At 38.1% G+C, this 27,464-nt stretch overlaps 1 protein-coding gene across 1 annotated transcript in view; it reads left to right on the top strand.

Annotated features, from left to right (window-relative positions):
- Positions 1-27,464, top strand: part of LOC137622231 (sesquipedalian-1-like) — a 57,239-nt gene that overhangs the window by 28,726 nt on the left and 1,049 nt on the right. The window contains exons 3-5 of the mRNA XM_068352726.1: positions 7,378-7,495; positions 15,893-16,081; positions 17,572-17,660. Coding sequence (XP_068208827.1) covers positions 7,378-7,495; positions 15,893-16,081; positions 17,572-17,660 — 396 coding nt within the window. The remainder of the gene's footprint in view (positions 1-7,377; positions 7,496-15,892; positions 16,082-17,571; positions 17,661-27,464) is intronic.

Here is a 27,464-nt window from a genome sequence, read left to right as displayed (position 1 = left end):
CTGGCCTTGGGTTGTAATGCTCATATTCATGGAGGGGGGAATAGATTTCTTGAGCAAAGTCCTTGATCCACTGCAGTTTCCTTCAAGGGCTTTAACACTTCAAGGAAGGTTTTGGATAAACCTTCTGGGGGCTGGCATGCCTGTATGATTTATGGGGATGAGGTTGCCACGACCTCTTGACCTCGATCAGGACCACCGGCAAGTACTACCACTCAGAAGGATCCTGTGCATGAACAGACCTATCGAGGCCCCCCAACCTAACAAGATCATCAAGGGATGCAAAGACAAGGCAAAAGAGGAATGTCAGCCCTCTTCTAATTTGTAGGTTGAAAGTATTTGTAGCCATCCTCCAGTATCAACGAAAGCCCTAGCATTGTTACTGCACTGTAATTGTTCAGTGCCACTTTCCTCTTGGTAAGGGTAGAAGAGAGACTTTAGCTATGGTAAGCAGCTCTTCTAGGAGAAGGACACTCCAAAATCAAACCACTGTTCTCTAGTCTTGGGTAGTGCCATAGCCTCTGTACCATGGCCTTTCACTGTCTTGGGTTAGAGTTCTCTTGCTTGAGGGTACACTCGAGCACACTCTCCTATCTTATTTCTCTTCCTCTTGTTTTGTTAAAGTTTTTATAGTTTATATAGGAGATATTTATTGTTGTTACTCTTAGAATATTTTATTTTCCTTTTTTCCTTTCCGCACTGAGCTATTTTCCCTGTTGGAGCCCCTGGGCTTATAGCATACTGCTTTTCCAACTAGGGTTGTAGCTTAGTAAGTAATAATAATAATAATAATAATAATAATAATGTTGCAGAGGTAAAGGGGATGTTGGAGAAGATTGCACTTGAAGATGTTTGAAACGGGTCTCCTGGGTTCTACAGTCTCCTCCTCTTGGTGGAGAAGTCAGTTGAGGGCTGCAAGACAGGTCATTGACCTCTCTCCTCTGAAGTAATTTATACAGCAAGAAGGTTCAGGATGTAATTGTATGAACTTTACTGAGTTCCATCAGAGAAAGAGACTTCATGCTTTCAGTGGATCTGAAAATTTCATGCAGTATTTCCAATTACCCTTCTCTTTTTTTCTCAACAGTTGAGCAGTGTACCAGTTTAATACCCTGTGTTTGGACTATGCAATGCTCTCCAGTTGTTCATTCAAGTGTTCTCGTGTTGACAGCTTGGGTCTTCATGTACCAGATATTTCATTTTATGTATCCTAACGATTGGTTGATCCTGGCCTCCTCGGATAGTCAATTGCCACAGGATCGAGAGAACCTTTTAACCTTTAGTCACAATCTTGGAATCAGGGTGAATTGGGAGAAGACACATCTGATACCCAAGCAGAGGTTGAAGTATCTGGACATGCTGATAATCATAGCAGTAGCAGGTCTTCCATCAGAAAATTGCATTAGCAAGTTCAGAGAGGAAGCACAACTCCTCTGTCGAGGCGATACTTTCAGGTTGATGTTGGTTAGTCGTCTTAGCTCTCCTTCCTTGTTGGAGAAGCTTGCTCTACAGGGGAGTTGTAGACCTCATCAGAGGCCCTTTCAGTGGCGTTGAAGGATCACTGTTTGGTCTGGTCTCCCATGTTCTGTCCTGTTCCAATGGGATAGGAGGTACAGGCTGGTCTCTGGTGTCTGGAAAAAGAAAACCTCCGTAGGGGAATCTCTCTCAACTCCCCACTTGTTGGGTATGTACCTTGGGAATCTTGTTGCATCATGTGTGTGTTCAACAGAAGAAATACTTGTGCATCAGTGTTTTGGAGGTACAACAATCATTCCAAGAATGTTTGAGGAAGCACTCGATAGTGTTGATGAGAGTAACAACAATGCTGTAGTAGCTTACATGAAAAAGAAAGGAGGCATGGTTTCCCTATCTCTTTGCATGTCAACAGAGCAGATGTATATCTTCATTGGGAACCACATGATAGAGCTTTCGTTCAGATACATTTCGGTGTAGAGGAATGTACTACTAGATTTGGTCAGTTGCAGGATCGGGGTAGTCCCTACATACTAGCAAAGCGGAAAGACATCTTGCTTTTTGGGGGTTCCCCTGAAACGTATCTCTTTGCCATACAGGTAAACAGGGAGCTCCTAGTGTTCTGTTCCTCATTCCAGATCCATGGGGAATGTTAGAGGAAGACCCATGGGTGTTTTGGATGCCTACGCCTTTCCCCCTTTCAGTTTGTTTTGCTAACTACATGCAAGGTCTCAGATGAACTGGGATGCTCTTAGATGGCCACAAGCCGAGTGGTATCCCAATCTGTTAGCATCTTTAGCGTGGATCGTGAACTTACTTGTCGATCTTCGCCAAGTATCACTCCTCAGTCATGCCTGTGGAAGGCTACTGCTCAGCCTTGAGTCTTGCCTTCTGAGTTTTAAAAGCATAAACACCCTCCTTGTGGGAGTTGTTTATGCTTATGAAGAGCTTTGAGGTGTCTTGCCAACACCAAGACATCTGTCTCTTAGAGTGGGATGTGACTTATGTTCTCAAATTCCTTATGCATGTCCCATATGAGCTAGAAAAGGTTATCAGAAGAGTACTAACTCTCTAAGATTGTGGTTTTACTCGGAGAAGCAAGAGAGCGTGCTATTATTATTATTATTATTATTACTTATTATTACTTACTAAGCTACAACCCTAGTTGGAAAAGCAGTATGCTATAAGCCCAAGGGCTCCAACAGGGAAAATAGCTCAGTGCGGAAAGGAAAAAAGGAAAATAAAATATTCTAAGAAGAGTAACAACAATAAATATCTCCTATATAAACTATAAAAACTTTAACAAAACAAGAGGAAGAGAAATAAGATAGGAGAGTGTGCTCGAGTGTACCCTCAAGCAAGAGAACTCTAACCCAAGACAGTGAAAGGCCATGGTACAGAGGCTATGGCACTACCCAAGACTAGAGAACAGTGGTTTGATTTTGGAGTGTCCTTCTCCTAGAAGAGCTGCTTACCATAGCTAAAGAGTCTCTTCTACCCTTACCAAGAGGAAAGTGGCACTGAACAATTACAGTGCAGTAACCCCTTGGGTGATGAAGAATTGTTTGGTTATCTGTGTTGTCAGGTGTATGAGGATAGAGGAGAATATGTAAAGAATATGCCAGACTATTCAGTGTGTATGTAGGCAAAGGGAAAAGGAACCGTAACCAGAGAGGAGGATCCAATGTAGTACTGTCTGGCCAGTCAAAAGACCCCATAACTCTCTAGCGGTAGTATCTCAACGGGTGGCTGGAATGAATGGCGAGCGATTGTGACGCAGTTCCGGTAGGCCCTGCTGCTTCCTCCGGTGCCTTAGATGACCGCGGAGGTAGCAGCAGTAGGGGACTCAGCAGTATGAAGCTTCATCTGTGGTGGAAATGTGGGAGGTTGGGCTGTGGCACCCTAGCAGTACCAGCTGATCTCGGCTGAGTCCCTGGTTAGGCTGGAGGAAAGTAGAGAGTAGAGGTCCCCTTTTTTGTTTTGTTTCTTGTTGATGTCGGCTACCCCCCAAAATTGGGGGAAGTGCCTTTGGTATATGATGCCTTTGGTATATGATGATGATGAGTTTTGGTGAGGAGTTGGTGAGTTGCACCTACCTTGAGAGCTGGAAAATCTCTAGTATATTCCTGAATTTGTGACTAAACCCAGAACCTGTCGACACAACCCAGGATCGAAACCTTCTCCATCCCATCACTTCATGAAGCGTCGGATAGTAATCAAGCAGAAATGATTTTGTGCCCCATGAGGGCTTTGCTGTGTTATCAGAAGAGGAATGGACATCTCGGGCTTCAGTGTCAGAGACTTCCTAAGCACTGGTAGAATGAAGAAAGAGGTGTCAAGAATATGGTCGCTTTCGAGCTTCATGAATCATTCAAAGATCTTATGCTTTGGCCTTTAATGGGATTGTGGTACCAGGGCACACTAGAGCTCCTAAAGTCAATGGTATTGGTTTCATTTTACTATGAAGAACAACCTGTTTAAGGTAGTATACTCACAAGTCCTTCGACAAATTTGGTCTTGGCCTTGCTTGAGGGTACACTTGGGCACACTTCTATCTAGTTTCTCTTCCTTTTGTTTTGTTAAAGTTTTTATAGTTTTTATAGGAAATATTTATTTTAATGTTGTTACTATACTTAAAATATTTTCTTTTTATTTTCTTTTCTCACTGGGCTATTTTCCCTGTTGGGGCCCCTGGGCTTATAGCATCTTGCTTTTCCAACTAGGGTTGTAGTTTAGCATTTAATCATACATACATATACCAAAGGCACTTCCCCCAATTTTGGGGGGTAGCCGACATCAACAAGAAACAAAACAAAAAAGGGGACTTATACTCTCTACGTTCCTCCAGCCTATTAGCATTTGATAATAATAATAATAAAGTGGCTGCTTAAGTAGTTGTATACCCAGCCCAACTTCCATTTGGGACAAGAAGTAGGTTGCCCATGGAGATATGTTCAACGTAAGCCTGGAGGAAAGGTAGAATGGCTGCCTCCTCTACTTTTCCTTTCCTCATTGATGTAGCATTTGTACCATTCCACACTGGATTTGACATTCATGCTGGTAAGCTGCATTTCTGATCAACCCATTGGCTGTTTGGTGCCATTTACTGGCCAGGCCCTATATCCACTACTCATTACTATGATGAGGTGATTAGGTTGCTGGAGTGCTAGGGTCATCCCCCTCACTCCTGCTTTGGGACCGGGGAGACTGGCATCTTCCAGAGAAGATAAGGAACCAACCAGTTCCATTCCTAGGGGGACTTCCTATCCACCGATAAGTGAGGCTCTCCAATTTAAAGGACAAAAGATTTGTAAACACATCGGAACAAAAATAAGATTATGAGAGTAATTTGTAATTTTCCTATCTATATAAATCTGGTTCCAGAGAAGATAAAGAACCAACCAGTTCCATTCCTAGGGGGACTTCCTATCCACCGATAAGTGAGCCTCTCCAATTTAAAAGACAAAAGATTTGTAAACACATCGGAACAAAAATAAGATTATGAAAGTAACTTGTAATTTTCCTATCTACTGTATATAAATCTGGTTCCAGAGAAGATAAAGAACCAACCAGTTCCATTCCTAGGGGGACTTCCTATCCACCGATAAGTGAGTCTCTCCAATTTAAAAGACAAAAGATTTGTAAACGCATCGGAACAAAAATAAGATTATGAAAGTAATTTGTAATTTTCCTATCTATATAAATCTGGTTCCAGAGAAGATAAAGAACCAACCAGTTCCATTCTATAGGTAGTAGGTTGGCCAGGGCACCAGCCACCCGTTGAGATACTACCGCTAGAGAGTTATGGGGTCTTTTGACTGGCCAGATAGTACTACATTGGATCCTTCTCTCTGGTTACGGTTCATTTTCCCTTTGCCTACATACACACTGAATAGTCTGGCATATTCTTTACATATTCTCCTCTATCCTCATACACCTGACAACACAGATTACCAAACAATTCTTCATCACCCAAGGGGTTACTGCACTGTAATTGTTCAGTGCCACTTTCCTCTTGGTAAGGGTAGAAGAGACTCTTTAGCTATGGTAAGCAGCTCTTCTAGGAGAAGGACACTCCAAAATCAAACCACTGTTCTCTAGTCTTGGGTAGTGCCATAGCCTCTGTACCATGGCCTTTCACTGTCTTGGGTTAGAGTTCTCTTGCTTGAGGGTACACTCGAGCACACTCTCCTATCTTATTTCTCTTCCTCTTGTTTTGTTAAAGTTTTTATATTTATATAGGAGATATTTATTGTTGTTACTCTTCTTAGAATATTTTATTTTCCTTTTTTCCTTTCCGCACTGAGCTATTTTCCCTGTTGGAGCCCCTGGGCTTATAGCATACTGCTTTTCCAACTAGGGTTGTAGCTTAGTAAGTAATAATAGGGGGACTTCCTATCCACCGATAAGTGAGTCTCTCCAATTTAAAAGACAAAAGATTTGTAAACGCATCGGAACAAAAATAAGATTATGAAAGTAATTTGTAATTTTCCTATCTATATAAATCTGGTTCCAGAGAAGATAAAGAACCAACCAGTTCCATTCCTAGGGGGACTTCCTATCCACCGATAAGTGAGTCTCTCCAATTTAAAAGACAGAAGATTTGTAAACACATCGGAACAAAAATAAGATTATGAAAGTAATTTGTAATTTTCCTATCTATATAAATCTGGGTCCTTTAGAGTTTAAACTTTCCACGTCAACCGCCCTTCTCAGTCCTGAGCCGAAGGTCAGTAGTGGAGAGTCTGACATGAGAGTGGACGGAGCTACTCTCCTGCGCTCTCCATCAGTTGTTAACTGACGGTTAACAATTTAAACCTTCGTTTAAGCTCTGCTGAAAACATTCTCTATTTTAGAAGAATCTTTAAAATGTGAATTACTGTACTTTTATCATTTTTTACATTTGGTTTATTTTTTTCTCTAGGTTGCCTTGATATTTTCTTCTTTACCCAAATTTATTCACTTTATGTGAATATGAAGAAAGTACTTTTTCTTTGAATTCAATTTGCCATAAAATGTGTATAGAATTCATAGAATAATGTTATAGCAATAATTCACATAATGTCATGGTTGCATATAAATTATTCATTGTGAATTTCGAGTATTAGTGACTAGTGGGGGATGATCTTTAAAAATGGAAGTGGAATACTGTGTAATCATTAAAACTGGAATTAGAATAAAGTACTGTCTAATGAACATGTATATACTGGAAGTTAACCAAAACTTATACAATATTGGTTGGAAATTATTTTTGCATTTTCCATGATCCAATACTTTCTTTGAAAATAATGCTTTTATTCATGTTCAGAATGCATTTAATCCCTCTGCGGTGCCTGATCACATAGATGCCTTTGCTTTATACACGACACCCAAAAGGTGCTCGCGCGAGGGTAGTAACCTCAGCATTCCATGCTTTAATCTTTCTCTGGTATAATTGGAAGGTTTTATCAGAAAAGATATATAAGAAGGACTCTTTTCACCGGGCGCCACAGGTCTCTCCCCAGAAATAGATTTTTCCTTCGTCAAAATCCCTTAATTATCACCACATTTTTATCATTTTTCATAAGTGATGTGTTACTGACTTTCATCTGGCATGTATCCGTATATTATTTTACGTGATCTGCCAAAATCTACAGAATGTCCGCAGTATGTTTACCCAGGGATATGTAGTACTGTAGTACCATCCATGATTAATACCCGCTATACATATGAGACTTGAAACTCGAGTTATATTGATGAAAAAGACCTCTCGCTAAACCAAAAGTCCTTTTATTTTATACCAAACTAGACCTACTGAATTATATGCTGTAAGAGTTAGCAATAGACCTCGAAAAATTATTTTATTTAACAGTTGTAAATGTAAGTTTTGAAATTATTACAGTTGTCTTTGCTTTGACTTTTTTTCAGGTGAATAAAAGCTTCCAAAGGCGTTGGTTTGTCTTAAAAGGAAACCTGCTCTTCTATTTCGAGAAGAAAGGAGACCGCGAACCCATTGGAGTGATAATTTTGGAAGGCTGTACTATAGGTCAGTATAATTGATTTCTTTCTTTTGTTTTGCTGAGTAACTGAATGCTCAGGTTACTCTATGGCAGATGTACTCTTTGTTAATCCTGTTCATGAAGTTAAAATCCAAGTTGGGGAATTGATCCCTGGGTGTTTCTCAGAAATGCATATATTACAGAATGTGTGTGTACCTGAATGCAAATGAGGGTCTTTCAGAAACCTAAATATCCATGGTTTAGTAATGCATATTACATACATACATACATATACCAAAGGCACTTCCCCCAATTTTGGGGGGTAGCCGACATCAACAAATGAAACAAAAACAAAAAAGGGGACCCCTACTCTCTACGTTCCTCCCAGCCTAACAAGGGACTCAACCGAGTTCAGCTGGTACTGCTAGGGTGCCACAGCCCACCCTCCCCCGTTATCCACCACAGATGAAGCTTCATAATGCTGAATCCCCTACTGCTGCTACCTCCGCGGTCATCTAAGGCATCGGAGGAAGCAGGAGGGCCTACCGGAACTGCGTCACAATCGCTCGCCATTCATACCTATTTCTAGCACGCTCTCTTGCCTCTCTCACATCTATCCTCCTATCACCCAGAGCTTTCTTCACTCCATCCATCCACCCAAACCTTGGCCTTCCTCTTGTACTTCTCCCATCAACTCTTGCATTCATCACCTTCTTTAGCAGACAGCCATTTTCCTTTCTCTCGACATGGCCAAACCACCTCAACACATTCATATCCACTCTAGCCGCTAACTCATTTCTTACACCCGTTCTCACTCTCACCACATCGTTCCTAACCCTATCTACTCGAGATACACCAGTCATACTCCTTAGACACTGTATATTAGAATTAGAAAATACATGACTGTTATACAGAGGAATCTTTTAAATTGGTAAATATTAACTGTTAGAAAATAGCAGCAGTTTTATACGTATTTTGTTATACAGATGACTTTTAAATTGGTAGATATTAAGTGTATGAAAATAGCAGCAGTTTTACAGGTATTATTTTGTGACTATTATTCAAATGAGAATATAAACTTTTATCCACTGTAAGTTTGAAGTGGTCATTGCACCTTGCTTTTTTTAAGTTTTTATAGTTTATATATGAAAAATCTATTTTGATGTTACTGTTCTTAAGATATTTTATATTGTTCATTATTCTCTTTTAGTTTATTTATATCCTTATTTCCTTTCCTCACTGAGCTATTTTCCCAGTTGGAGCCCTTGGGCTTATAGCATCTACTTTTCTAATTAAGGTTGTAGCTTAGCAAGTAGTAACAACAACAACAGCTGTCGGATAATTGAAGGGTAGTTCATCCGTCTGCCAGGCATAACCCAGCTGTCCGTTGTCATGAATAGATGTCTCGATCGGCACTTTGCCCAACTGTCTTGCTGTTGAAACTTTCACTTTAGTATATTTATTGCTAAATATTTCCCTTTTCTGGGTCGACCTGTGGCGGCCGGTGAAAACATGGATTTCCTCCCTTCAGGTGAAGTACTTCTTTCACCGGACAGGGCGTTCCTAGCTAAAAACGAGGACCCCCAAAATAGGTGGTCCCCTTGGAAGATTATTCCTCTTCTCCAAGATACTTCTCTATGTCTGGTCACCACTCTCAGGGCCTTTTTAGCCAGGACTGCTACCCGATCGTCTGGCCCCTTGTTTATCAGAGAACAAGGAGGTACCATTTCCATACGTGGTATTAGGCAACAGATCCTATACTTCATTAAACAAGCCAATCCGGGATCATTTCCCCATGCTCATGATATCCGGTCGGTAGCTACCTCCATCAATTATTTCCAGAATATGGACTTTGATGACCTTAAAAAGGACACGGGTTGGAAATCTATGGTCTTCAAACGCTACTATCTAAAGAACTTACAGGCTCTTAAATACCCAACGGTTGCAGCTGGGAATATTTTCCTTTTTTATACAGTACTGTATTTTCTTTTGTATTGAGATAATAAACTCACTCGTGAAATCTGCTAATGAATAGCGGAGGTATGTTGGGAAAAAGGAGTATGTGGATGATTTTTGTCCTCTACAGTGAACCCTCGTTTATTGCGGTAGATAGGTTCCAGACCTGGCCGCGATAGGTGAAAATCCGCGAAGTAGTGACACCATATTTACCTATTTATTTAACATGTATATTCAGACTTTTAAAACCTTCCCTTGTACGTAGTACTGTTAACAAACTACCTTTTAATGTACAGAACACTTAATGCATGTACTACAGTACCCTAAACTAAAACAGGCACAAATATTAAAGTCTATTTTTTATCATGCGTTTCCTAAACACGCCAAAAAGCACGATAAAAAATGGCAACCAGTGTTTTGTTTACGTTTCTCTGATCATAATGAAGAAACAAAAGCATTTACTGTACACATCTGTGTATAGGTTAGTTTTTGCATCGATTATATTGATTATTCAGTACAGTATGTTAATTTTGTTATTACCAATATATTACCATATATATATATGGGTTATGAAAAAAATCCGCGAAGTGGTGAATCCGCGATGGTCGAACCGCGAAGTAGCGAGGGTTCACTGTATACAGTTGTGTTCTTTCTGTAGGCTTCATGTATTTAGCCCTGATTTCCCTTCTGAGTGTTCACCTGGGTATCCTTTCCAACAGGAGTGGTTTGAGAAGGTGTCAGGTATGAAATTTCTTCTGCACATGCAGATTTCTTGCCAGGTGAGAACCTTGTGCATGCACATGGCAAATCTATGTCTCCTTCATAAAGTTCTGAGCTTTGGGATACGTGGACTTCCTTGGATATTCATAATGACCTATATTTTCGCTCATTCCTGGACCACCTTGCTTTGGCCTAGGTGGCCAGGAACACTTACACCTGTTGCTCTCCCAGTATCAGTGTCTGTTAGGGTGTCAACTCTTGTAGCTGAGTATTGTGGGAAGCCACATCAATCGATCTTAATAGTTTGTTCTCATGTGGCTTGAAGAAGTTGGAGGCAGTTTAAAGAGTAAGGTGAAGATGTAGAGGTATGCTTCTTGCCTTTTCTCCTCCTCTTCCTTCACTACTTTGTGGCCTGTTTCTTCTGGAAAGAAAAAGATGCCTCACCTGAAGCCCTCTCTTAAGAATTCTCTTTGGGCTTTGCCTGAATCTTCTTGTTCGGTGGTTGTCAGTGGCGTTTATGCACATTTGTACCTTGTGACTGGTTGATCGGGCTGCTTGTAAGAGTGCTTGCGCCCCCTTGTCATCTTAGACTGGAGAACCACCCTGGACTTTCTACCTGCTGTTGTGTGTCTTCAGATTGATGAAAGGAGGAGTCAACACAGCTCTTGGCTCACATGCGTGCTTGTTCCCTGAAACGTGTGCTTATTGACCGGAGCTTGCACATGCGTATTATTATTATTATTATTATTATTACTATCCAAGCTACAACCCTAGTTGGAAAAGCAAGATGCTATAAGCCCAGGGGCTCCAACAGGGAAAAATAGCCCAGTGAGGAAAGGAAATAATGAAGAGAACAAATTAACAATAAATCATTCTAAAAACAGTAACAACGTCAAAACAGACATGTCATATATAAACTATTAACAACATCAAAAACAAATATGTCATAAATAAACTATAAAAGACTCAAGTCCGCCTGGTCAACAAAAAAGCATTTGCTCCAACTTTGAACTTTTGAAGTTCTACTGATTCAACCACCCGATTAGGAAGATCATTCCACAACTTGGTAACAGCTGGAATAAAACTTCTAGAGTACTGCGTAGTATTGAGCCTCGTGATGGAGAAGGCCTGGCTATTAGAATTAACTGCCTGCCTAGTATTACGAACAGGATAGAATTGTCCAGGGAGATCTGAATGTAAAGGATGGTCAGAGTTATGAAAAATCTTATGCAACATGCATAATGAACTGTATTCCCCTGTATGATACGTGGAAGTATTCTGGGGATGTACAAGTGTGGACTTGGTCAATAATGGTGGAAAGTACTCCTTTTTGTGTGTGCTTGATGGTGCTAGTGAACACTTGCAGGGACTTGGATATCCTTGAAATTAACTTTAGTTGAACCTAGGAAGTTGTTTGTCTTTTGACGATGGTATTGATCGTTCCCGATATGCCCTTTTGCTAAGCTTATATATGCTCCCATATTGGTTCTCTGTCCTAATCATACGCGTGTGGGAGCATTCACTTGGGAGGACTGTTGTGTTTTCACCCCTCCTGAAGGATAAGTCTTCTCAAGTAAAACAGAATTTGGGGTGACATGAGAGTTTAGCATCCTTAGTTGGAGAGATCATTGACCTCTTTCATGAGTACAGTGCCTCAGAGGTACAACCTTAGTGCCTTCTTTTGACATTATTTTGTCTGTCCAGAAGTCTTCTGGAACCCTTTTATGAGGTGTGACCTTTGCTATGGTTGATTTGGAACAATTAAATTTTATGATCTGGTCAGGTAACTTAATTGCTTCTAGCCAACCTAGAAAGCTAGTGCCTCTTCCTCTGACACAACAGTTGAGATTCTACATCCCAGAAGAAAGTGAGGTAACTGTCTATCTTTACATGTCAGTCTGGTGGCTAATGAAAAACCTCCCAATGGAGAGATTTAGGGCATTGTGCTTCCTTTTCTACCTCGAGTCAAAAGCTATGGTATAGCTATCCATGTCCTCTGTTCAAATAACATAGTGGCTCGACCATTGGTTGGTCTTGATTGCTACTACAAGCTTGTCTTCTGTATAGGACATACTAAAAAATCAAAAGTGGGTGTTGTTGGGAGAAAACATGTTGACTCTTCTCGCATCAGTATACAAACCTGCGGGCCAACTTCTTCCCGAAAAGGAGAGATTCTTTCCTCCATCATGTCAAAGTAGGTAGCTACCAAGAAATCTTTTGCACTCGAGAATGAATTGGTTCTAGGTTCCTTCTTGCTTTGTCTAGGTTGAAGCAGCCGTGGAGTAAAGGAGAACCAACAGTTGAAAGTCCCTTAGCCACTGTGCAGTCTCCTTGAGGCTTTCTATGATTTTAAGGGGAACTGTGGCCAAGTCTTTATAGGCAGCCATACCTCCAGTATTGTAGGTAGAGAAGACCCAGGTGTCCTCTAGACCCCATGAAGGAGAACCAAGAAAGTGAAAATCATGGTACAAAGGCTATGGCCCTACCCAAGACTAGAGCACAATGGTTTGATTTTGGAGTTCCTTCTCCTAGAAGAGCTGATTACCTTAACTAAAGAGTCTCTTCTACTCTTATCAAGAAGAAAGTAGCCAATGAAAAATTACATTGTAGTAGTTAACCCCTTGAGTGAAGAAGAATTGTTTGGTAATCTTAGTGTTGTCAGGTACATGAGGTCAGAGGAGAATATGTAAAGAATAGGCCAGACTATTCGGTGTATGTGTAAACAAAGGGAAAATAAACCATAACCAGAGAGAAGGGTCCAATGTAGTACTGTCTGACCAGTCAAAGGATCCACTAACTCTGTAGCGGTATTATCTCAACGAGTGGCTGGTGCCAGGGCCAACCTACTACCTACGGGGTAAAAAAGCTAAACACTCCTCTCCAGCTGCTTTAGAGATAAGGAGATGCCTGTCATATTAGTGATTGTTGGAGGCTTGAGTAATTTGCATCCTTATAGACTGCCACAGACTACCTTTCAAGAACCCATTGCCCCTCCCTTAACAAAACCAATCCAGTTTCAGACCTACCTTCCAGGATTGTTGAAAGGTCTGGCTGTCAGCAGAGATGTGTATCACATGACTTGGATGAGAGCTCATGATATCTGGTGCATTGCCCCTAATGAGAGTAAAGGTCTGACATCAGCAAACCACCTTTATATCATTCTACCTTGGGGACATTACCTGCAAGTACTTGGGCACCTACTCTGCTGGACCTGTATGTAATGCTCAACATGTAGCTTCCCAAGCTCTTTCAAGACATAAGGATCTTGTCTAAGGTACAAGGATGACATGAGTTTGGTGATAATAGTCTCAGACACTTCTCTTCCTTCTCCTTTCCTTTCTTTGGGGCAGTAAACAGATTGAGTGCAGGATGGATTGAACAGCCATGCATGTAAGCTAAGTTACACATCTGAGCACTTTCTTTAACCCACGAAGGACGACCCGTCCATATAATGGATGTATTAATTGCCATCAACTTGCGAGCGTCTATATTGTGGATGCATTTTTTACATCCTTTCTCCCTCATACGTATGCCTTTAGCTCCGCCTTCTATTGACGTCACAGGCTACTTTAACCAATCAGTGATCGTTTACAGAGCAAAGTTGCCAAAAATCTTATACTTTGAGGTTATAGGAGTGTGCTAAGCATGCGCTGTTGGCGATGGGGGTAATTGCTGTTTGGCTTATCGATCGAGATTTTGTTATCGGTTGACGTGATAAAAGATATTGATAAAAGATATTGATTATCTTTATGATTCAGAAACAAGTGCTAATGATTTGGACATCCATAGTGAGCATGATAACGATGATTATATTACTAATAGCGATGTTTATGACGACGATCTTGACATTGAACCTGTTGGTTCATCCTCTAGCACAGGGGTGGCCAACCCATGGCGCATGCGCCAACAGTGGCGCATTGCACGATTACAATTGGCGCAGTATACCCCAGAGATCATAAAAGAAAAATGCCTGCTCAAAGAAAAAGTTAACAATCCTAATAATAATACTTCCCTTTACAACTATTACATATGTCCACACTATCACACACACACACACACACACACACATATATATATATATATATATATATATATATATATATATATATATATATATATATATATATATATATATATATATATACACATATGATTTTATGTATCACCACCAAATATGTCCAAATCACCATACTTAAAGGATTGAAAGGGGGTTAAAGTTTATGTGGCGCTTATGAATTAGAAATGAAAAAAATGGTGCATAGGAAACAAAAGGTTGGCCACCCCTGCTCTAGCAGAAGTCCTACTAACACAAAGGACATCATGATCACTCACAGGAACAATAAACATTAATTCTGGATTTAGTTCTAAATGCTTATACAGTGAACCCTCGTTTATCGCGGTAGATAGGTTCCAGACCCGGCCGCGATAGGTGAAAATCCGCGAAGTAGCGACACCATATTTACCAATTTATTCAACATGTATATTCAGACTTTTAAAACCTTCCCTTGTACGTAGTACTATTAACAAACTACCCTTTAATGTACAGAACACTTAATGCATGTACTGTACTACAGTACCCTAAACTAAAACAGGCACAAATATTAAAGGCGATTTTATATCATGCGTTTCCTAAACACGCTAAAAAGCACGATAAAAAATGGCAACCAATGTTTTGTTTACGTTCATCTCTGATCATAATGAAGAAACAAACTGGAGGTAGAGCTTTGCTTATTACCCAGACATATTTCCCATACTTTTCCCTTAGAACTACATCACATCTTCCTACTTCCATCTAATTCTCTGCTTCCCTCTTGATCTTCTACTCTTTACAGGTTCCTCCCATACCCTCCTCACTCCTTCCTCACCATCCATCCTTACACATTATTATTATTATTATTATTATTATTATTATTATTATTATTATTATTATTATTATTATTATTATTATTATTACTTGCTAAGCTACAACCTTTGTTGGAAAAGCAGGATGATATAAGCCCAGGGGCTCCAACAGGGAAAATAGCCCAGTGAGGAAAGGAAAAAAGGAAATATAAAATATTTCAAGAAGAGTAACAACCTTAAAATAAATATCTCCTATATAAACTATATAAGCTTTAACAAAACAAGAGAAAGAGGAATTAGATAGAATAGTATGCCCGAGTGTACACTCAAGCAAGAAAACTCTAACCCAGGACAGTGGAAGACCATGGTACAGAGACTATGGCACTACCCAAGACTAGAGAACATTGGTTTGATTTTGGAGTGTCCTTCTCCTAGAAGAGCTGCTTACCATAGCTAAAGAGTCTCTTCTACCCTTAGCAAGAGAAAAGTGGCCACTGAACAATTACAGTGCAGTAGTTAACCTTTTGGTAATCTCAGTTGTAATCTCAGTGTTGTCAGGTGTATGAAGACAGAGGAGTATATGTAAAGAATAGGCCAGACTATTCGGTGTATGTGTAGGCAAAGGGAAAATTAACCATAACTAGAGAGAAGGATCCAATGTAGTACTGTCTGGTCAGTCAAAAGACACCACAACTCTCTAGTGGTAGTATCTCAATGGGTGGCTGGTGCCTTGGCCAACTTACTACCTACATGCCCACACCATTTCAGTCTCCAGTACAGTAATGAACATTAGTACCCAAAGAGAAAACATTTATTTAGCATTAACCTTTGATAGATAAAACCCATAGTTTATATATAAGCAATCATTTGATTAAGTTTTAAGAACTGTAGAGTATTTTTTTCATCTGTTTCTTTTCCCTTTGTAGAATTGGCTGAATGTGAGGATCAGTTCACTTTCAAATTGCTGTTTTACGGCGGAGGTGGGAGAACGTACGTTCTTGCAGCCGATTCGCAGGAGTCCTTAGAGCTGTGGATGAAGGCTCTGTCTCGTGCGTCCCACGATTATCTGAAGTTGATGGTAGCCGAACTGCAAAAACAGCTGGATGAACTGACTGGTATGTTTTGCACTTATGTTAATGACGATCTTGATTCAGTGGAGTTTTTAACCCTTTTACCCCCGGGGGTATTTGGAAATTTCCAACCCTTAACCCCCAGGGGGTTATTTTTTTCCCAGCACATTTTGCAGTATATTTTTTTTAAATTGCTCTAACAGCCTTAATTTTTGTCATAGAGAGGTCAGGTTGGTCTCATTCTCTTGGAAAATGCCTGAATTTTATCAAAAAAATATAGAAAAATATGAAAAACAAATTTTTTCAGCATTTTTTTGCAAGGACGTACCTGTACGTCCATGGGGGTAAAGGGATGGCTTTTGTGAAACGTACCAGTACGTCCTTTGGGGGTAAAAGGGTTAAGTAACACTTTAGTTGTAGATAAGCACATTTTAATATTGCATCTGATTTGTGGTGGCCGATGTGATAACGTCCCTGACTGGTGAATGCCAGATTGGGGTTCGAGTCCCGCTCAAACTCTTCAGTTTCTTCGGTCACTGCAACCTCACCATCCTTGTGAACTGAGGAGGGAGGTGTTTGGGGAGCTTATAGGTCTATCTGCTGAGTCGTCAGCAGCCATTGCCTGGCCCTCCTTGGTCCTAATTTGGGTGGAAAGGGGGTTGGACACTGATAATATGTATAGTATATATGGTCAGTCTCTAGGGCATTATCCTGCTTGATAGGGCAATGTCACTGTCCTTTGCCTCTGCCATTCATGAGTGGCCTTCAAACCTTTAAACACTATGTAATTTAAAATGCATTAAAGCATATTGCAGCTTACCCAAATATTATTCTCTATATTTTTTGTGATTTTAAGATTGCTTTGTAGTAGTTGGAAGTGTTCAATACTAATCCTCAGCTAGTATTGAATGCTGTTTGTTTCTTTTCATAGTACAAACCTTTAATAGAAGTATAACTTTAGCAGCAGTAGGGGACTCAGCATTATGAAGCTTCATCTGTGGTGGAAATGTGGGAGGTTGGGCTGTGGCACCCTAGCAGTACCAGCTGAACTCGGTTGAGTCCCTGGTTAGGCTGAAGGAACGTAGAGAGTAGAGGTCCCCTTTTTTGTTTTGTTTCATTGTTGGTGTCGGCTACCCCCCAAAATTGGGGGAAGTCCCGGGGTACATGTATGTATGTATAACTTTAGCGAAGCTGGAACTGCTGTGCTTTTAACGAGTTAAGCACAGTAGAGAAACCAGCTTCACTTTGACTTCTGCTGCCTAGCTGTACTAACATCCTTCTCGGTGTTTTATTTCGGACCATTTTCTAACGGTCGGCTTTTTCACTATAATTATAGGAATATTTTTCTTTAAAAAATAAAAGCCATCCAAATTTATTTGTGTTGAAGGAAGTTGAAGGTTTAGATTTTAGTTTTAAGGTATGTAATTGCTATGCCATTTCATTTGAGTTGTTCAAAAATATAATTATCAATCTGACTGATTGTATTTTATTTGTTAAACTAATGTTAGACAGTACAAAAAATTTGTTTTTTCCAGAATCTGAGACACAGGGAAGGGATGAAAACGGGATGTACAGACCAAAGGTTCCTCCTCGTCAGCGCCAGAATCCCTTCAATCGAACTCAGGTATTTGTGAGATAGTTTTGCAAGGCATGAAAGATCATGTGTTTTAGTATGCTAATGACATCTTACAGATAGAAGTCATTAACCCTTTTACCCCCAGGCTATTTGGAAATTTCCAACCCTTAACCCCCAAGGTGTTATTTTTTCCCCAGCACATTTTGCAGTATATTTTTTTAAAATTGCTCTAACAGCCTTAATTTTTGTCATAGAGAGGTCAGGTAGGTCTCATTCTCTTGGAAAATGGCTGAATTTTCTCAAAAAATTATCAAAAATATGATAACAAAATTTTTTTATTGCATTTTTTTGCAAGGACGTACCAGTACGTCCATGGGGGTAAAGGGATGAGTTTTGTGAAATGTACCAGTACTTCCTTTGGGGGTAAAAGGGTTAAGATATTGTATTGTCTTAAAATGGTAGTTGATTTATATTTGTTTTTAATAGAAAGATTTGAGATGCTTAATCTCTGCTAGGAGGAGTTAACAAAAACAAACCCAGTTCTGGAATTTTAGTCCTTTTAGGGGGACTTGAGAGAAACAGCATACAATAAGAGTTCTTTTATTAGTTGGTTTTTAAATTTTGGTGACAGGAAGCCTATTCAACTATAGTATTGGTGTTCCAGGAAAGGCTAGCATTGCATTAGGTAACATTTGGCTACATTTATATTTTTCGTTTCGGAAAAAGCTAATGTTCTTTTTAGAACGTTAATGTTACCTGTCAAAGGTTTTTCTGTCTTAAAGTACATTTTTGTTTTAACTGAAGTTATCATTAAACATGGATAATACAGGTACTGTAATCACTATTGTTGTACTACCAACTCATAGTAATAGTCATACTTTCAGCTGCTGAGGTGGTGAGTATTCTCCTGTGACGAGTTGTAAGAATATCTTACTTTGAATTTCCATTTCGTTAAAAATATGTAACCAAAGAATTTTTGTGAAGTCTCAATTTGGTGGCTGATTATAGTTATTCATCCTCATTTAGAGAAAAATGATATAAGCTTAATACCCTATTTTGATAATTTCTTACACATTTATTACTTTGCTTTGATTATGAGATACTTCTGGTCCTCTAAGGATGGTTACTACTCAAATGTGACCTATAAAGCAGTCTATGAACAATATTGTAAGTTATATTCAACAAACCTTCAACCTATACGACTACCTGCTAAGTCATCAGTAGCCTATGTTTGGCCTTCCCTGGTCCTAGCTTGGTTGAAGCTGATCATATGCATATATGGTCAGTCTCTTGGATATTGTCCTGGTAGGGTCTTCTGAAAAATATTTAACTTTTATGACATTCAATTTTTATGATTTTAATTGAATACTCTTTAATTTTTTATTTTATTTCATTTTTTATTTTTGTATACATAAATTAAATGTTACCGGCGTCAATGACCTTAGATGTCAGGATGCCTGAAAACTTTAAATCATTCATTCATTCATTGTCCTGCTAGCTAAGGCAATGTCACTGTCCTTTGTCTCTGCCATTCATGAGTGGCCCTTAAAACCTTCTTCAGCTGTATTTTTACTTTTACCATTTGTTCTTACACATATACAAACCTCCTGCCCTTATAAATATGGATAGGTCTTCAGCATGGTTGGAATGTCCTTTGAATCATCAACAAAGTAGTTTTTAAACAACAGTGGCGTGACGAGGTAGTTCCACCCACCTGCCTGTCACTGAATAGCTACATTTGTCTTTGGCGGAAACAGGTTTATGTACCAGTGTGTTGCGCTCTAATAATTGTTGTATCTTTTTTTACGTTTCTATTAATTTTTTTTTCTTTGTAAGCGCTCTCACTTGTAAGCAAAATCATACCAAAAAGTAAATGTGGACAGGTAAATTTTGTTCCAATGAGGATGCAAACCTTCAGAACCCCATGTGTTATGTGAGTTATGGAGGAGGATACCCTTGCCAAATAACACTAATGCCTCCACCTCATCTCCTCTTTGCATCACCTCCTTCCATTCAAGCTATCCGCTCGCCTTACTTCATGTAAATTGAAGTTCAGCGTTGATTTATCCCATGTAAATTCATTTATTCTATCATTGTAGTTATAACTTCTATTATTTGGTATTCCTTTACCAAGCTGTTACCAAGTTGTGGAATGATCTTCCTAATCGGGTGGTTGAATCAGTAGAACTTCAAAAGTTCAAAGTTGGAGCAAATGCTTTTTTGTTGACCAGGCGGACTTGAGTCTTGTATAGTTTATTTATGACATATTTGTTTTTGATGTTGTTAATAGTTTATATATGACATGTCTGTTTTGACGTTGTTACTGTTTTTAGAATGATTTATTGTTAATTTGTTCTCTTCATTTATTTATTTCCTTATTTCCTTTCCTCACTGGGCTATTTTTCCTTGTTGGAGCCCCTGGGCTTATAGCATCTTGCTTTTCCAACTAGGGTTGTAGCTTGGATAGTAATAATGATAATAATAATACTGTACTGTATTCTAATGTTGTAAACTTGTAAAAATGGTCCATAATTTGAGTATTCTTTTGGGTGAGACACCAGTTGGTGATGTTTCCAATTATCCTTATGGGGGAAAATTGATTCAGTTATAACACGGTTTTGGAACTAATTATGTTCGATCTTTGAGATACCACTGTATTGTATTTTCCAAAACTGTGTTGCAGCAGTAGGGGACTCAGCAGTATGAAGCTTCATCTGTGGTGGAAATGTGGGAGGTTGGGCTGTGGCACCCTAGCAGTACCAGCTGAACTCGGCTGAGTCCCTGGTTAGGCTGGAGGAACGTAGAGAGTAGAGGTCCCCTTTTTTGTTTTATTTCTTGTTGATGTCGGCTACCCCCCAAAATTGGGGGAAGTGCCTTTGGTATATGTATGTATGTATGTGTGTTTCAGTTAACTTGAGGTATGGTGGTACTTCGGTTTATGAGCAAATTTGTATGTGAGCACGAAAATTTAAATTGGCTTATGAGCATTTTAACGGCCTGTTAGCAAAAATTTCTCTCCATATGTACATTTTTTGTGGACAATTACTAACGAGACTAGTACGTGATGTGTAAAAAGCAGTCCCATGGTGCCCATAAGCCACCTTCGCAGTGTTCATACTATTTGTACGCCATTTTGTTTTGTCTGAGCTTTCATCCCCCCTCTTGCTGGGACCATAACTCTCTCACTTTCCGTACAGCACTTGTAGCAGCATCATCACTATGCCGTATCTTGCGAGCGTTTTAGGAAGTGTTCTTTGTAGATTTTAAATAGCATTTTCATTAATGAATTGCGATTGCTATAGTTTACCACAGTACAGTATAGTACAGCATCTAGACAACGCCCCCCAAGATTATTAAAAAGTATGGCAAAGAGACGAGTATCGTAGAGGTAAAAAAAGAAATCTTTGAGAAGTAGGATCAAGGAACAGAAGTGGTATAGACCTGACAAAAAAGTACAATTATACATCTACAATGTGTATGATTCTCAAAAAAAATTAAGATATCAGAGGAATTGATATTGCAAAAAGGTTGGTGACATTGACAAAACAGCTATGTGCTCTCTATAATGTAGAAAATTGCCTCTCATCTGGATCGATGAGAAGCAGTCAGGAGGATTTATGATTACTGGAATATTATTTGTGAAAAAGCTAAGTTATCCTATTATTATTATTATTATTATTATTATTACTTACTAAGCTACAACCCTAGTTGGAAAAGCAGGATGCTATAAGCCCAGGGGCTCCAACAGGGAAAATAGCTCAGTGAGGAAAGGAAAAAAGGAAAATCAAATATCTTAAGAAGAGTAACAACAATAAATATCTCCTATATAAGCTATAAAAACTTTAACAAAACAAGAGGAAGAGAAATAAGATAGGAGAGTGTGCTCGAGTGTACCCTCAAACAAGAGAAAGAGAAAAAAATAACATTCAAGGCGAGTTGTGAGACATGCATTCATGGTTTCCAATTTTTCATGAGCAGCAAGTATTCAGTTATGACAAGATCAATCTTTTCTTTTGGGAGATGCCCAGGAGGACCTTCAGTACTGCAGAAGAAAAAGCAGTTCATTGTCACAAGTCCAGGAAAGACCATCTAACCTTGCTGTTCTGTGCTAATACCAGCAGGGATTGCAAAATTAAACTGCCCCTGGTGTATCATTCAGAAAATCCACGAGCCTTTAAAAAGTACTTGGAGCAGATGCCCCTCGTTATGCGGAGGTCAAATAACATGACCTTGGTGATTCGTATTCTGAACGTTATGCGGAGGTCAAATAACATGACCTTGGTGATTCGTATTCTGTTTGTGGAATGGGTCAAAGAGGTTTTTGATTCTAAAGTAGAAAAATACCTTGTGAAGAACTCCCCACTCCGAACCTTGTAGCATAAGGTCAGTGATCCTGCCCATCTGCAGTCCATTGAAGACGACCTGTAGGATGAATTTAATTTCATCCGAATAAAGTTCCTGCTGTCTAACAAGACTTTTAATACTCTAATCCATGGATCACCAGGTAATCTCCAATTTTCAGTGTTCAGTACTGCTTCGAGGTCACCGAATGTACTTATTTCACCCTCCAAGAGTTTTGGAAAGAGCATTTCAACTTAGTCAACTGCCTCATGATGAATGACAAAGCTTGGAAAGGGGGTCACCAACAGAATTCTCAATTCTGAGTGGAGGAAACTGAGGCCTAGATGTGTTGCTGAATGTGATTTTGAGGGTCTGAAATCGATCCAGGAGGCAGTTGATGAAATTGTGTTATTTGGCAATACAGCAGAGTTGGAGGTTGTCAAGGCATCAGCCACCTGTTGAGATATTACTTCTAGAAAGGTATTGGGTCCTTTGATTGGCAAGAAAATATACTTCATTGGATCTCTCTCTGATTACAGCCCTTTTTTCTTTTGCCTTCACATACTCAATAGTCTGGCCTATTCTTTAAACACACTCCTCTTTTCCCATATACCTGAGAACACTAAGCTAACTTGAAAATTAATTGTCATTCAAGGGGTTAACTACAGCACTGTCATTGTTCATAGGCCACTTTCCACTTGGTAAGGATAGAAGAAACTCTATAGCTATGGTAAGTTGCTCTTCTAGGAGAAGGACACTCCAAAATCTAACCATTGTTCTCTAATCTTGGGTAATGTTGTAGACTCTGTACCCAAGTCTTTCACTGTCTCGGGTTAGAGTTCTCTTGCTTGAGGGAACAATTAGGCACCCTGTTCTGTCTATTTCCATGCCTCACTGGGCTATTTTTTCTGTTGGAGCCTCTGGGATTATAGCATCCTGATTTTTCAACTAGGGTTGCAGTTTAGCTAGTAATACAATTAACCCTTTTACACCCAGGCTCTTTGGAAATTTCCAACCCTTAACCCCCAGGGGGTTATTTTTTCCCAGCACATTTTGCAGTATATATTTTTAAAATTGCTCTAACAGCCTTAATTTTTGTCATAGAGAGGTCAGGTTGGTCTCATTCTCTTGGAAAATGCTTGAATTTTTTCAAAAAATTATCAAAAATATGAAAAAAAAAATTTTATAGCATTTTTTTGCAAGGACATACCGGTACATCCATGGGGGTAAAGGGATGGGTTTTGTGAAACGTACCAGTACGTCCTTTGTGGGTAAAAGGGTTAATAATGTTGTGGACAAGCATAGTGAGCAGATGACAACTAAGGAATTATTGAAGGAACAGCAATCAGAGGTTGCAGAAATTTCATCTGAGGAGGAGAACGGAGCGACAAACCTCTAGCTTTAAGTAAAATAAGGAAGATTTTAAAAATACTGGAAACCCTGTGAATTTTATAGAAATAGATCATACAGATAAGGTTTCGGCATGGCAAGCAGCGAACCTGTTTTTATCAACAATGCGATGTCGCATTTTGATACGATTTAAAATAAAAGACAAAAGATGTTTCTAGACAGGATCCTTGTCAGAATTGAACGTAAGACCAAAAAAGATGTTGAAATGTCCAGAAAGCTTAACCGATTCAATTAACCCCCAAAGGACGTACTGGTACGTTTCACAAAAGCCATCCCTTTACTCCCATGGACGTACCGGTATGTCCTTGCAAAAAAATGCTATAAAAATTTTTTTTTCATATTTTTGATAATTTTTTGAGAAAATTCAGGCATTTTCCAAGAGAATGAGACCAACCTGACCTCTCTATGACAAAAATTAAGCCTGTTAGAGCAATTTAAAAAGAGTATACTGCAAAATGTGATGGGATAAAAATAACCCCTTGGGGGTTAAGGGTTGGAAATTTCCAAATAGCCCGGGGGTAAAAGGGTTAAGATAAAGTGCGAGATAATTTGTCGAGACATTTTTATTTTTTGATCGGGAATTAATTGATATTTATCTATGATATTAGGGTTTATAATTTATTCTCTTAAATTGCATTACAAGCCTTTAAAAAAGAGTGTATATATGTATCTATGGACATGTGGAATATTGGAAAAATAATTTTAGCTTACAAGTATTTTAGTTAGCGAACTTACTCCCAGAACGAAATAAACTTGGTAACTTAGGCACCGCTGTAGATATTTTTAAAGAAATCTTAAGTTGACACTTGAACAAATATTTTTAACTTTTAGAGCTGGCCCAAAGTATTCAACTCTTCATAAAGGTTTGTTTTGAGGAGAGTTGAAACCTTTGTCTGTTTAACCCTTTCACCCCCAAAGGACGTACCGGTACGTTCTTGCAAAACACTGTTAATTACATATTTTTACATTTTTTCGATAATTTTACGAGAAACTTCAGGCATTTTCCAAAAGAATGAGACCAACCTGACCTCTCTAGGACAAAAATTAAGCTTTTTAGAGCAATTTAAAAAAATTATATAGCAAAATGTGCTCGAAATTTAACCTTATGGTGGGGGTAAAAGGTTTAATAGGAATACTTTTTGTGTAACCTAGTTCTGTTGTCACATGTGGATACAGGAGGGTGTGGTTGGTTAGGTGGGGGAATACCTGCTCACTCGCCCATCTACAACTTGCCCTTTTTCTTCAGTCATCTTTTAGGCTGGAGGAACGTAGAGTAGAGGTCCCCTTTCTTGTTTTGTTTCTTGTTGATGTCGGCTACCCCCCAAAATTGGGGGAAGGGCCTTTGGTATATGTATGATGTATGTATCTTTTTGTGACTACATATCCTTCCTGTTGCTCTGTTGGTGAAGCCTTTTCATCACTGGGCCATTCTTCTATTGTATTTTTGTATTTTGTGCTTGTGACTTTATTCTAGCATGTCAGTTAAGATACAAAAACATTAGAGCATTTTTGCAATTGTAGCATGTCAGGTAAGATACAAAAACATTAGAGCATTTTTGCAATTGGATTCTCGTTCCCATTGTTTTTTGGAGTACGTGCTGAACAGTGGATAACAGTGAAGGTTTCATATGAATTCTAAGAAAATAAACCCCTCCTTCATGCGTACTTGTACTATTGGTGCCATATCTAGGGACACTTAGAGCTTTTGTGTTATTGGATCCTTGTTCATTTTATTTTTGGGGGGTTGGGAGTGTGCTGAGCAGGTGCTGAACACAGGATAATCAAGGTCTCATCTGTAACTTTTGGACCTATATACCTTCATGTGTATTCCTACTATTGGTGCCACACCCAGGAAAACCCTGACTTATAACCTTTCTTCCTTTATACTTTTAATAATTTTATTCTGAACTTTGCTAGCAAAGGTTAATAGTTCCAGTTGATTTTGCTTTAAAAGAAAAATTGGGAGAACAGATTCATGTTGATTACTGATTGCTAGCTTATTATATATATTTATTAGGCAATACAATTGTTAAGCAAGCTTTTATATTATTATTATTATTACTATCCAAGCTACAACCCTAGTTGGAAAAGCAAGATGCTATAAGCCCAGGGGCTCCAACAGGGAAAAATAGCCCAGTGAGGAAAGGAAATAAGGAAATAAATAAATGAAGAGAACAAATCAACAATAAATCATTCTAAAATAAGAAACAACGTCAAAACAGACATGTCATATAATAAACTGTCAACAACATCAAAAACAAATATGTCATAAATAAACTATAAAAAGACTATGTCCGCCTGTGTAACAAAAAAGCATTTGCTCCAACTTTGAACTTTTGAAGTTCTACTGATTCAACCACCCGATTAGGAAGATCATTCCACAACTTGGTCACAGCTGGAATAAAACTTCTAGAGTACTGCGTAGTATTGAGCCTCGCGATGGAGAAGGCCTGGCTATTAGAATTAACTGCCTGCCTAGTATTACGAACAGGATAAGAATTCCTTAAAAACACCCCAAAACTCACTCCTGAGATACAAATTTTGTCTCGATCTTAGCTGTGCAAAAATGGGGTATAAATTACTGCATTGGAAAAGTCTTTTCAAAGTTTTTGGAACCTGTTGATATTAACCCTTTTACCCCCAGGCTATTTGGAATTTTCCAACCCTTAACCCCCAAGGGTTATTTTTTTTCAAGCACACTTTGCAGTATACTTTTTTCAAATTGCTCTAACAGCCTTAATTTTTGTCCTAGAGAGGTCAGGTAGGTCTCATTCTCTTGGAAAATGCCGGAAGTTTCTCAAAAAATTATCAAAAATATGCAAAAAAACTGTAAATAGCATTTTTTTTGCAAGGACGTACCGGTACGTCCATGGGGGTAAAGGGATGTGTTTTGTGAAACGTACCAGTACGTCCTTTGGAGGTAAAAGGGTTAAGGGTATTATTTTTAAATTTTTATTCTGTGATGCTTTGAAGATTATTCTACACTCTCATATTCAGCAGCTAAGTTTCATCCTAAATTATTGGACAAAGCTTATGTGCTTATAATCATTCACTGCATGCAGATCTTCCCATAGTATACCTTGCATCTCATAGTACCAAGTGCAGTATGCAGTTAATTCTAACCGTTGCCATTTCTTTACCGAGGATCAATACTGAACAATATTTTAAAAGCTTTATTCTGGCGATGGCCAAATTGTGGAATGATCTTCCTTGTCAAATATTTGATTTTGTGGTACTTTTGCATTTCAAACATAGGTAAATGCATGGGTGTTGAGCAGCTTAATAAGTTTCATCTTAATATTTTCTACTTTTTTATACCACTGTTTGGTTCGTAGCATTCTGCTTTCCCAACTATTGTTAGAGTCTGGCTTGTAATATTGGTAATGAGGATGATGATGATATTGGTAGTAATATATATATATATATATATATATATATATATATATATATATATATATATATATATATATATATATATATATATATATATATATATATATATATATATATATATATATATATATATTGCATATTTATAAATATATATATGCATATTTATAAATATATATTTATATATATGTATATTTATATATATATATATATACACACATATATATATATATATATATATATATATATATATATATATATATATATATGTATATGTATATATATATATATATATATATATATATATATATATATATATATATATATATGTATATATATATATATATATATATATATATATATATATATATATATATATATATATATATGTATATATATATATATATATATATATATATATATATATATATATACATATGCATATTTATATATATTTATACATTTATATATATATATATGTATATTTTTATATATATATATATATATATATATATATATATATATATATATATATTTGTGTATATATATATATATATATATATATATATATATATATATATATATATATATATATATATTTTTGTGTATATATATATATATATATATATATATATATATATATATATATATATATATATTTTATATATATATATATATATATATATATATATATATATATATATATATATA

Source organism: Palaemon carinicauda, chromosome 29 (genome assembly GCF_036898095.1).
Source record: "Palaemon carinicauda isolate YSFRI2023 chromosome 29, ASM3689809v2, whole genome shotgun sequence".
Lineage (NCBI taxonomy): Eukaryota > Metazoa > Arthropoda > Malacostraca > Decapoda > Palaemonidae > Palaemon > Palaemon carinicauda.
The sequence above is the reverse complement of the archived record's forward strand: the minus strand, read 5'-3'. Positions and strand labels throughout refer to the sequence as shown.